The following is a 12,186-nucleotide window of genomic DNA, read 5'->3' on the forward strand; positions in this document are numbered from 1 at the left end:
AGAAAGCAGGGAAATGGATGGTGCTTCTCTAAATGGCCTTTAGAACCAGAAAAGTTCCCGCCCACAGTGGGTGATCTCCACAGAGATAGCTGGCTGATCTGAGAAGAGCAGCAGGAATAGAGAAGGAGGTGAGCAGGCCTCAGATCAACAGTTTCTTCTTGGGGAATAGAAGAAGTCCCCCATCCTGAGACACATGAGGGTTCATGGGATGTCGCCAATGCTGTGAAAAATTCCTTGGGAGAAGAATCCAAATTAAACTAGAAAGATCCAGTATGGGAAATCAAGGAGGGAATTCATAAAGAAGTGGGAGACGGGAGACAAAAGAAAAGGAAGTATATCCCCACAGTCTCACGGCTAGTGTTTACCTTGAAAATAGCCAATCAGGGGCTCAAGACACAACAAAGTCTACAGAGGAGCTAGCCTGGCAGGCCTTCCACAGTAAGAATAAAAGCATGCTTAAGCCTAAGCAATAGGAAAATGAGTACAGCAGAACAAACTGCAAAAGTTACAGTGAGAAAAAGGCCAGAAAATAAAATAGCAAGTAAAGCTATGTGATAATATATCCACATATAAATGAAAGCTACCACTTCATTATTCAAAATGAGATGAATGAATAAAAATGATATAAATTGTACAAAATTTGGAAAGACTGGTAAATGAGTTCATTGAAGAAAAAAAGACTTGTGAAAGATAGGTGATGTAATTTAGGAAGTCATTTTAGAAATCACTCTAAGAATAAGGAAATCAGAACAAAGCATAAACTATATGTGCACAAAAGCTAATGTATTGAGAGAAATTTATAAGATTAAATGAGGAAAATATTTAAATAAATAACTCTAAAAATAAGATATTCAAGTAATACAGAAAATACAAAGAAAAAGTGTGTGTGTGTGCACGCGCGTGTGTGCATGTGTATATAAAACAAAAGACTTTGAAGGGAAAAAAAGACATGGAATAGTACAAATTCTAAAAATTATAATTGGGAAAATTTCTTTAAAAGTGACTATAACACTGCTGGCGGAGGCTGCTAGTTCATTTTCCAATCACCCTGACTCAAAAAAATACCAACATTTGACACCTAATGTGGAGCTAAGTCTACGTAAAACATGAGAAAGCTTGGAAAGGAATCTTAGATACAAAAGAACAGAGTTAAGTATGGCTTTTCGGTAGCAGCATTTTCTCAGGTGGGCTCTGTTTGCGAGAAGCAACCAGAGGCATGATTCCTTTAAGACAGGTCTTCCTGAATCAGCTATTGCGTAAAACAAACAAACAGACAGACTGACAGACAGACAAACAAGCAAAACCAAAACACCACGCGGTTTCAAAATGGCAGCTTTCTGGGCTGTGTACCAGCATGAATTCTGGCTCTTTCAGGAGGACAAGCACCTGAATAAGGTTTGTGGGCAGTGTGCTCCAAGTTACTTGGTGGCATCATGGGCCAACTGGTTGCCAGAGTTGAGGTGGTGAGCATGGCTCCCACCCGGAAGTCTTAGAGACAGTGAACGGACCTCTGCTCTGTTGGACTGAGTGGAGCCAAAAGGCAAGGCAACCTTAGTCCTAGCCAAACTGCTTTGCATTTTAAGAAGTACTCCTGGATAGAAAAAGATTGCAGATATACAACAGGACAGATTCAGACATAAAAGACCTCTAAATGAGGCACAGTGTGTTTTAAAAAAGTACAAAGGCTTGAGAGAGAGAGAGAAGAAAAAGAGTAAAGAGACGGTAAATGCAATATAAAAGAGTACAAACATAGATTAAAGGAGTAAAGATGATAAAATAAATACTAAACTTGTAGAAAAAGTAATAGAGTAAGAAAAATAAGCCATGTAAAGATGGAATATACACAGAGAGTCTTAATTATGTATATTATTGTGTTTTCTTTAAATTTCTTGACCGTGAGCTAGATAAGTACAAAGAGACATTTCATTGTCTGGGCTGCTAAGCTAAAGCAACATATGTATTTTAAAAATATGATTTTAGAATTTGGGTCTAAACATTTGTTGCTTTGGAAAAGAGGTTCTTCTTTTGTTTCCACAGAGAATGAGAACCCGTGGAATCCTTCTAGACTAATATGGTTTGAGGACCAAGATCCCCTGAAAAGTCACTGTGAACACCCCCCAAAAATTACAAAAGCAGGAAGCAGTTAGGAGAGAACTGTGCCCAACTTCCCTAAATCATTGTTTATAAATATTTATTTACATTTAAAGGGGGGATATGATAAAGATATGAATAATTTGCATTGGTATGGATCTTGGTCTATTGATACAAATTTTAGGTCAATCTTATTATATGTATATTTCTGCTCTTGAACTGTGCTTGTGCAGTTCATTTAAAAATGTAATGTGTAATTAAGAAAGACAGGTTAATAGATTGTCATCTATAATAGTCAAGCTTATAGTCATATTAGTTAGGTTTCCTAGATGTATAGAGATATATTTCAGATAGATAGGTATTCTTCAAATCTTTCAGAGACCTTCAGAATATGGCACTTAAAATGTTTTAAGAACTTTGGACTTTTCATGACAATGAGACACATCTGCTCCTGGAAGCACCAATCTACTTCAAAAGGATGATGGGCATCTAAGAGGCTTTTCATGGAGTTTGTTAGCCTTTTGGGCAAGAAACTGCTCTTGCCTGAACTGTTTGACTGGACTTACAGGACCCACAGAAAAATTACTCCTGAAGCTCTCAAATCTCAACACTTAAGAGGACAAATCTGCTTACGGTTTTTACATATTGAATGGATAATTTCACAAGATGTATAAATTCTTGGTAGACTGTTATTAATCTTAGTATTTTGGACAAGTCTTCTGATAAGAAGTGCCTTGATTTTCTGATTGTTCTATCTATAAGGAATAAGTTGTTTTTTTTTTCCTATTTTGCTTCTATGCTTCACTTGTTTTTATTGCTACTTTTATGATTTTTCTTTCTCTTTGGCTTTCAGTGCTGTATGGATATTGTCTGGTAGATATCTCTGTGTTTGTCTTATGTGGCCCTTCTTAGACTTCTTGGGAGAATAGACTAACTGATAGAAAACACTAAAATATTGGGCGAAACTGCCATCATCAAAAACGATCTTCTTGTTTCCCTTCCTTCCTGCTATAACTTAAAAGTGTTTTGTTAAGGCATGAAGGGAGAGGGGGGAGTACGAGGGAAGAGGAGGTCATTAGCAGGAGTGGGAGGGAAGCAAGACAAGGGAATGTGGGAGAATAAGATCAAAATATATTAGACATGTGTAAAAATATCACAATGAAACCTATGTTTATGTGTAATTAATGAATGCTATTACAAACTTAATAAAATTTGTCCCTACTTTTGAAGAGTTTGGTTACCTGTTATGGATCTCAATGACCCAACTTCTCAGAAATCTTAGTCAGTATATAGAAATCTTATACCGATTCTGTGGTATAGTTAACTCATTTTAAGCAGATCCTGTCCATTGGCTTTGGAGTATAGTTAGGTGCCTTGCATTATTTAAAACTGCCCCCACTGCAACACCAACACAAAGCTTTGTGCAACCACTCAGACTGTTTCCATTCTTATTGACCAGCTGCTAGAAGCTGTGTCAACACTTCCGTCCCCCTCCCCCGCCTCTCACTCCCTGCTCCTCCTATCTGATTTCTTTTCTCTTCCATAAAGCCACCAACACAAGCTCCTGCGAAGTGGTCAATACCTTTCATGTTCCTAAATACAATCCAATAACCATTTGTCTTCACAGAAGCATCCGAATTGATGGCTGTTGCCTATATGCAATTATCTTTCTAGGCTTCTGCAACCCAGTTTTCTTGTCTTACTCTTACCATCTTAATCTACTCTTCTCAGCACTGTGTTCTGATTGAAGCACCACACGGCTTTTCTCATTTGATTTCTCTACCTAGACGATCTCTCTCATGACTAGAAATTTAGTCAGAATCCATGCTCAGAAAACTTACAAAAATAGTATCTTTGCTTAAGCCTCTGTGCTAGCTGAGGGGTAGCATGACTAACGGTGTGCATGCTATTATCAGCTTCCTGCCTACGAAATATAACTTGAATGATCTCTGTACAGTCTGGTCAGACCCCAGCGTCCCTTCCCACAGTGAGTGAGTTATACATTCTGAAAATCAAAGCATCATGCTTGGCAATGCTTTGAATTTCAAATTCCACATATGCAACGCAGCATGAGAGTTTATGGAGAACCCACTTAAACACGGCTTTGGTCTGAACATTGCTCTCCATCTCTGTCACCCTACTCAGAGTTGCCAGCATGTCTCCTCTGTGTTTCTTCTATTGCATTATTTCCTAACTCAGTTGAACTTCCACTATCCTTCCTGTTTTTTTTCTCAGTTCATTCCCTAGACCTTAGTCAAAACAAATATAAAAACGGCCCCATATTTGAGATGCAAGATGAAAAGTGTTAAAGACCACACTAATCTTGTTCACTAACCTTGCTTTCAGCTGCTTTCACTGCATTGTTTTTGCTCTAGTTATAAGTCTTTAGAATCTCCATGGTCGACACAGTTCCTGCACCACAGAGCCTGTGCATAGCCTGTTGGCTAAAGTAAAATTCTAGGTTCTCCAGTTCTTGATTAATAACTGCTCCAAGGGACTGATGGTATCTAGAAAACCTCTCCTGAATTTCCCAGGACACCTCTTCATACACTGCCTAATTCACCTCTGCATCAGAACGTCTCACATTGTTCTTTGACATTTAATTGATATCAGTCCTTATTGGTCTTGGAGATGCTGGAGGACAGGGCCGTCTTGTCTGCAACCCACATCACTGTATCCCTGGTACTCGGCACTACAATCTCTCAGAAACTCTGTGCTGGACAAAGACTACCTCCAAGACACTGAGGAAAGTCAGCATTCAGGCTCAATGACAAATTGACCTACAGGAGTTTAATCACATGTGTAAGACTTAAGTTATAAATGTTCTATTTTTTTTCTCATCAACATTTTTATGTTTTAAAAGGAAAATGGTGGTAAACTTAGAATTTACAATATGGTATCTTTTGGGCTCTATGTTTGTATATGCTTCAATATTTAGTGCCTCCCCATTGGTTTCTAGCCACTCAAGATCACTCTTTCTTTACAGTTCTGAAGCTAATATTTGTTTCATTATTTTTAAATAATTTTTTATTAATCATTTGTTAATATTTAAGTATTTGGAAGTCATTTGAAAATTTTATGCATGCATACAATGTGTTTTAAACACTTTCATTCTCCACACCAACCAGATCCACCTCTTTGCTCTCTCAAGTTTGTGCCTTCTTCTAAATTATTTTTCTAACCCAGACTCCAATTTGGGCTGCTCATATATACTTACAGATGCGTGGTCTTTCCTTGAAGCACGAACTATTCACCAAGGTCCAGAATCTTAAAGAAAACTGACTCTTTCTCTCTTAGAAGCCAAAAACTGTCAATAGCTTTTCAGCTAAGAGTGGGAGCTAGGATGGCCCTCCCATTCGTGCTGGAATGTTGGTTGGTTTGCTCCTGTGCAAGCAATTGTTCAGCATTATGTTTTCAAGACTAGAATGTTACTATTCATTGCCGTCATCACTCCTCCTTCTCTTGGGTGTTGGTGAACCCAGAGCCTCCCCATGAGGGTAGATGCTGTGTCCCTGGGCTTCACCAGCACAGCTATTCCTCCTGCGTGTATTTGTGCTACATCTCTTTCTAGTTCTCCCAACATCCCTGTTGCTGCTGACAACATTAACAATCCCTGGGCTTTCGTTGCAATTTGGGAAATTAAGTCGTGCTGTGTGCTCTTATAGTTTATTCTAATAACCACAATTTTTCATATGCTAAAAGAGGTAAAATCTGAAGTACCATTCTAATTTCTGAAACGCAGATTCTCATAAACCAAGGACTAACTCGGGTAACTATGCTTCTTCAAATAATTCAAAGATCTCTAATTTAGGGAGAAATGTATCAACATGAGATGTAAATAAAGCAGGCTCCAAATTAATTATTCATTGTTTTTCCATTTCTATTCACAGCTTCTGCACACTAAGACACACAGGGACAAAATATTATGAAAAAGGAACAACTAGCTGCCTTTCTTTGTTGAGCCCTCAGGGGGACACGAGACCAGGACTTGGAGCTCACAGTTTTGTAAACAGATCAGGAAGAATGACTCAGCTGACAAGAAAGAGGAAACAGGAAGAAATAGTTAACCCATCCTCCTCCGAACTTCTGCCCGGTCTTACATAGACTCATGTCACTCCAGTTTGCATGTACTCATGTTCTTCCTAGGTGTTTTTGCTTCATGTATGTGCCTTGCCTACACACCCGGCTTGGGAACATGAATATCTTGCAGGAGCTTTACAGGGACCCTGACCTAAACAGGAAAGAAAGCAAGGAAACATCGAGAACACAAGGCGGAAAGATGGCACAGCCTTGGGTGGGGACTTGACCATGCTGTCAGAAGGGAGGCACCTCCTCTAGGCTAAATTCTTTCACTCCTTAGCTCCGCAATAAGCCTACATTTCTGTCACTATTATGTAAAATTTTCTTCTCTTCTTATTTGCTTTTTTATAGACTGTGATCCTGTAGCAAATATACAATACTAACATCTTTTTTTTCCTCACTAGGTTGTTGTTTTCCATCTGACTCAGAGGATCAACAGCAAAGCTCAGAATGAAGATTGAAATTTTCCAACCACAGAAAACTTAAATATGGCTCTGTTTCTTTATCTATTCACAGTTTTCAGTAGCTACAAGCTTAACCACCTTGCATTGCCTTTTATTTTAAGAAATGTACTTTTCTTAAAGGCAACACCGCTCATTTCTGAATACCTTTTTCCATTACTGCTTTCAATGGAACCATAATATACCCTCGATTTTATAGAGTACACCCCCTTGTCCAGAGGACAGATCCTGGGAGTTTTGTAGGCACAACAATGGAAGATACAACCATGTTGCCCTTATACAATAGAGTATTGATCAGGTCCTTAGAGATGCCATAGCATAGTCCTATACCAAAGCTGAACTTAAAGCTAATGACTAGTTGTACTTGTGCTAATGTCTGACAATATCTCACTGGATTCCAAATAAGACCACTATAAAAAGAAAAAGAAGTTCCTTTTTTAATAAGAATTAAGAAATAAAGTCCCTTTCTGTATTATTATTTTACTACTATTAACACCAGCCATTTGCAATGCCCTTACTTTATTTTAATATTCATTTATATTTTATTTATATGAATATTTTGTCCTCATTATTTATGTGTGCCTGGTGCCTGAGGAAGTCACAAGAAGGCATCAGATCCCCCGTATCTGGAGTTACACATGGCTGTAAGTCATTATATGGGTGCTGGGAACCGAACCTAGGTCCTCTGCAAGAGCAACAAGTACCCTGAACTGCTGAGCCATCTCTATAGCCCAACTCCTACCTTTAATAGGAACTGAAGTACTGTACACAGATCACCTTAGTGGATTTTCAAGATAAAGGTACCGATGAAAGAACTGTAAATATCTACATTTGTTGTGTCAGAAACCGAAAGCCCAGAAACCTGAAATGGTTGTGAAGTGTGAATGATGCTGTGTATAGTAAATGACACATCCAGTGCCCCGCTGACGCCCAGAATCTGAAGTACCCACAGCTAAACGCTGCCCTCAGCTGGTCTTCTGTCTCTTTATTTCAACCACATTCTGACTATCCTGTCGTCAACTGATTGGAAGTTGTATTTCACTCGGTTGATGGAATCCTACTTTATACAGAGATTATCCAAGTATCACTGCCTAGGAGCAGCAGGAGTTAGATATGGGGAGGGGCTGAGAAGTCCCTCCCTGCTGCGTATCAGGACAGCTGCGCGCCCCCTGCAGCAAGGCTTTCCTGAGGTAGGTCTTATTGTTCTTTTCTCTTATTACCAGGCTACTTATCCCTTGAGTCTAAAACATTCAATTTCCAGTATGCTTTCTATTTGCTGGTTTTTGTTTGTATCTGTTCCCGTTAGCAGGAATAGAAATCATTTTACCTCAGAACTGGATCATGTAGGGCAGGTGTTATCATGATAAAGACCAAAGCAGGCTCAGAGAACTTACAAGATGGACCCCAAGTTTAATTCATTTCTAGCCAGAATGGACCTAAAGCTTAAATTCAGGGTTCCATCACAAATGTACAGTCTGAATGCTACATGTTCAGGAGCCTCTCTGACCCATTTACTTGTCTTACAATAAACATCCAAGTTCACTTCCGCAAATTCACTCATGAAACCACGCCACTTCCTTCATCTTTTATCCCAGCAACTGGCACCAACAGGCAGGTGTGCACACCGGGAGTCCAATGCCACCCTCAGAGTTTCTTCTGTCTTCTTTCAGACGGCCTTGTCTATATGTATTCTATGATCAACTCATGTGTGTTTTATACTCAGTATATAAAATGCATGAGTTTCCTTCCATGTCTACCAGACAACTACTATATTTCTTCTGGGTATCTGGAAATGGTCTTCTAATATATTCCCATCATCTTTTCTTTGTCCACTTTAAAGTCATTTCCATACTGAAGCCAGGATCATGTTTTTATAACAAAATACAATCAGACCACAAACGTTATCCTAACTGCTTGTTGGAAAAATTTCATTTTTTTTTTTTTTAAGATTCTTACATAAAAGTCAGAGCTTTGAACGTAGCCAACAATATCTGACATGATCTGGTCCTCACTGTGTCTCTAGCCTTACCTATCAATCTACACTTGTGTATTTCCATTTCTTTAAACCTTGCAAAATATTTCCCATGGCTGCCTCCGCCCCACTTCTGGGTCACTCACAACCCCCACCTCTTCTAACTTGCATTAACAGTACTCACTCCTCAGACTTCGACCTGGGTGCTCCTTTCTCAGCCACCATTTCACTGGACTCTGCTATGCTCTTTCCTCTGATCGTTCTCCTTAGTAATACTTGCTACTGTTGCAACATCACACTTACTTGTGGCATTCTGCGATTTGTTGCTACTTCTCTTATCAGACAATACTTCTTTCTGCTGAGCCTCTGCATGTTCAACACCAAATCTAGAACAAGGTTGTTGTCAATGTGTGCTTGCTAAATGGGGAAAAGCCACATGAAAGCATGAGGCATCCCTTCTTGTGTAGGTTATACTCACGAGGTGCCACAACAAGGTTGTAGACCGTAGTCTGGATACCTTCTGGATACACAGTAAAGCTGCACTCATACTGTCCACTGAAGGTGGTAGAGATATTCTCTAAGGACAGAGTCCATTCTGTTACATTCCTCTGAATTTTGATGGAAGCCACCTGTGCCCCATGGGCATACCCCTGAGCATAGTGGAAGCCGTACTGAGGATGATAAACCACGATGGGGTCGTTTTTATCAGTGACCTTAGACCACTGTGCCTGTACCAAGAATTCTTTCTCCTTTGTTGTTTGACAGGTCAAGTTGATGTCAGATCCAGGTGGCGAATATATGGTTTCTCCTGCGTTGACTCTTTCTTCCCATATGCCTGGTAAAGAAGGATGTAAGTAATCAGTTTGCATAATTCACCTGGAGTGCCCCTTTTAGAGTGTGTGTGTGCGTGTGTGTGTCTGTGTGAGCGTGCGTGTGTGGGCATGCGTGTATGTGTGTGTGTGTTCTTTAAAAAAATTTTGGTTAGCATGCAAAACCCAGAGTGACTCTTAAAAACCCTGTTCAGTGCTCTGATAGGAGAGAGTCACTGAGATTTCTTCCCGGCTGCCCTAGGTGTAGAAAGTCTCTCGCAATTTTGGATGAGTGGAGGAAACAATGAACACTTGCATATTTCTCTGTTCATCTGCCCCAAAAGTAACTGAAGGTCTCTGACTAACTGTGAATAAGACTGAGCGTATCTGAAGGTTTATTTTATTATTTTTAGTTATGTATGAGTATGTGTCTGTGTGTGAATATGAGCGCAGATGCCCATAGACGCCCATAGATGTTCCTGGAACTGGAGTTACGGCTGGTTCTGAGCTGCCAGTTGTGCAGACCAGGGTCCAAACTTAGGTCCTTTGTAAGAGCAGGAAATGCTCGTAATGGCTGAGCTCCCTCTTCAGCCGACAAATTAAGCTCAGTTAAGTGTCCTGGTAAATCTATCATGAAACTGATAACACATCTGAATATAGTTGATCTTTCTGAGTCAGTTTCTGTAATAACTAGTCTAAGTACAGTAGTTTGTTTTCAGACTTTCTCTGTAAATTCTTTGCAATAGAGTGACTTTTCTTTTAGAAGAATATGTGTTTACCAGGATATTTTAAACAACTATTGTTTTAAGCTTCATGCATCATAAGAGTGATATTGTTGTTACCTTATCAGAAAAGAAATCAAAGCACTGAGAAATGACGTAGATGAGTTAGAGGCCACTCCCTTAAGAGAACGTAAATTCTCTTTGCAATTAGTCACATCTGTAATTTTTCTTTAACATTAACTTCATAACTCCAAACCGCCTCCTACATTTAGTCTGGTTGAGTAGAGTAAGAGCCTTGACATTTTCTCTGAGGAGAAACGGACCTCATCTCCATGTAGGTGAATCTCCAAAGGGGAAAGGAGGAGATGCCTCAGCTAGAGGTACCCTGGGCATCATCTCTACCTGGCTCATGAGATACTCAACATAAAAGAAGATTCTCTCTCTCATCAGAAACCTGACCGCCTGGTACAGACCACTAAAAATTTGTTCAGCATTGAGTCTTTGATATGTCTTCAGAAATGCTGGTCTCTGTTTTAGACTTTACCATTACAGAAATTATACATTATTGTGACAAGTCCCCCAGAGCTCATAAAGGGAAAGGATACAAAGATGACAACTGCTGAGAAGAAACCAGCCCTCAAGGGCACTGGATGGATAGGAGTTACATTACACTCACCGGTGCACAAAGCTTGGGTAGACAGAGGTCCACCTCTGAGTGTAACTCCCTGGAAGGGATCCTTCAATGACATGCCTCTGAGCCTATCTATACCACCAATTTCAATGTCTTTGATTCAGAAACTCTTACAACCTTCATAGCCAAACACAGTTAGTTAATAAAACCCTCAGGCTTTCAATAATAATCTTGTACTGTGGTATTCAGATCTAAGCTTTTGTCCTTCAATTTTGAAGTAGGCCTTTTAGGTTCTGGTTCCCATGGCCATAAGGACTCCACTTGGCTTTACAGAGCACTCCTTGTATATGACTAAGACACAACATACATCCAACCACTAATGACATTGGTATTACAGAGTAGAAATGCTTGTTAATCTAAAGAGAAAAGAAATGCTTGAGATAGGATTAAAAGCTTAGCAAAGCTTTCTGCCCATGGACACAATTGTAGGGCTGTTTTAGTTTTCTAGAATTGTCTTTATAATGGTCCAGGAGCATTTCCTCTCCAAGACACAATTTTCCAATTACTTGAGACTCTTTGAAGAGGGAAAATGATGAAGAGAGACCATAGCAATGGCACAAACCATCCATTCCCTTCTTGGCTCATGAGAAATCCTGTCTAGACTCTAGCATCCTTTCCTGGCTGTCACATGCATAACTGACAACCTTAGCAACAGTTTGCCCTTTAGTGATCAACTCTTGCAGCAGTCATGAGGCATTTCAAAAGAGCAAAGGTTCCTAAAGCAGTCATCTGAAAGGACAGGATTGAATGGATGTCTTACCCCTGAAAAACTGTATCTGGATGATGGAATAAACCGCACAGTATGTCCATTTTCTCTCCATTGTCTCCCAAACAGCTCACATCAGCATTTCTGTAATGATCTCAGGAGTCAGTGAATGTCTCTAGCTAAGCAAACGCTCCTCACCCTATTCGTGCTCAAAACCCCAACTCTACCACAGGGCTGGGGTTGTTGATCGCTTGGCAAGTCCCCAGGAAATGAAATGCAGACAGGAAAGTAGTGTGGTTCAGGGCTAAGTATAACCGCCACAAGAACAATGCAGAAGCTGTTCTCTGAAACCTTGTGTCTCACCTCTAAAAGATTTTTTTCATATCACAAGATTCTCTCCTTCTGTCTCTTTGTCAGTCAAGCTGCTTCTAAAATCCAAACAAAGGAAATTGTACAGAGCAGTCCCTGTGTGCTTTTTATACATTTTCTTTCAAGAATACAAAGTCGTTTAGCAGACATGAGCTCTTAGCCTCTCATAACAGCGTTTCAACCCAATCTTAAGATATATTTTCTGTCCAAAATTGCTCCAGGGTGCAAGAACAATGGTTTACATATTTGATTTTAATAAACTCTGAAGAATAAGAGGGAGTAATG

At 39.7% G+C, this 12,186-nt stretch overlaps 1 protein-coding gene across 1 annotated transcript in view; it reads right to left on the bottom strand.

Annotated features, from left to right (window-relative positions):
• Positions 1 to 11,647, bottom strand: part of Cd96 (CD96 molecule) — a 77,017-nt gene extending 65,370 nt beyond the window's left edge. The window contains exons 1-2 of the mRNA XM_057765222.1: positions 11,587 to 11,647; positions 9,083 to 9,439 (exon numbers count right to left, since the gene is read on the bottom strand). Of these exons, the coding sequence (XP_057621205.1) occupies positions 9,083 to 9,439; positions 11,587 to 11,647 (418 nt within the window). The remainder of the gene's footprint in view (positions 1 to 9,082; positions 9,440 to 11,586) is intronic.
• Positions 11,648 to 12,186: the final 539 nt, after the last annotated feature.

This window comes from Chionomys nivalis, chromosome 3, assembly GCF_950005125.1.
Source record: "Chionomys nivalis chromosome 3, mChiNiv1.1, whole genome shotgun sequence".
In the NCBI taxonomy this organism is placed as follows: Eukaryota; Metazoa; Chordata; class Mammalia; order Rodentia; family Cricetidae; genus Chionomys; species Chionomys nivalis.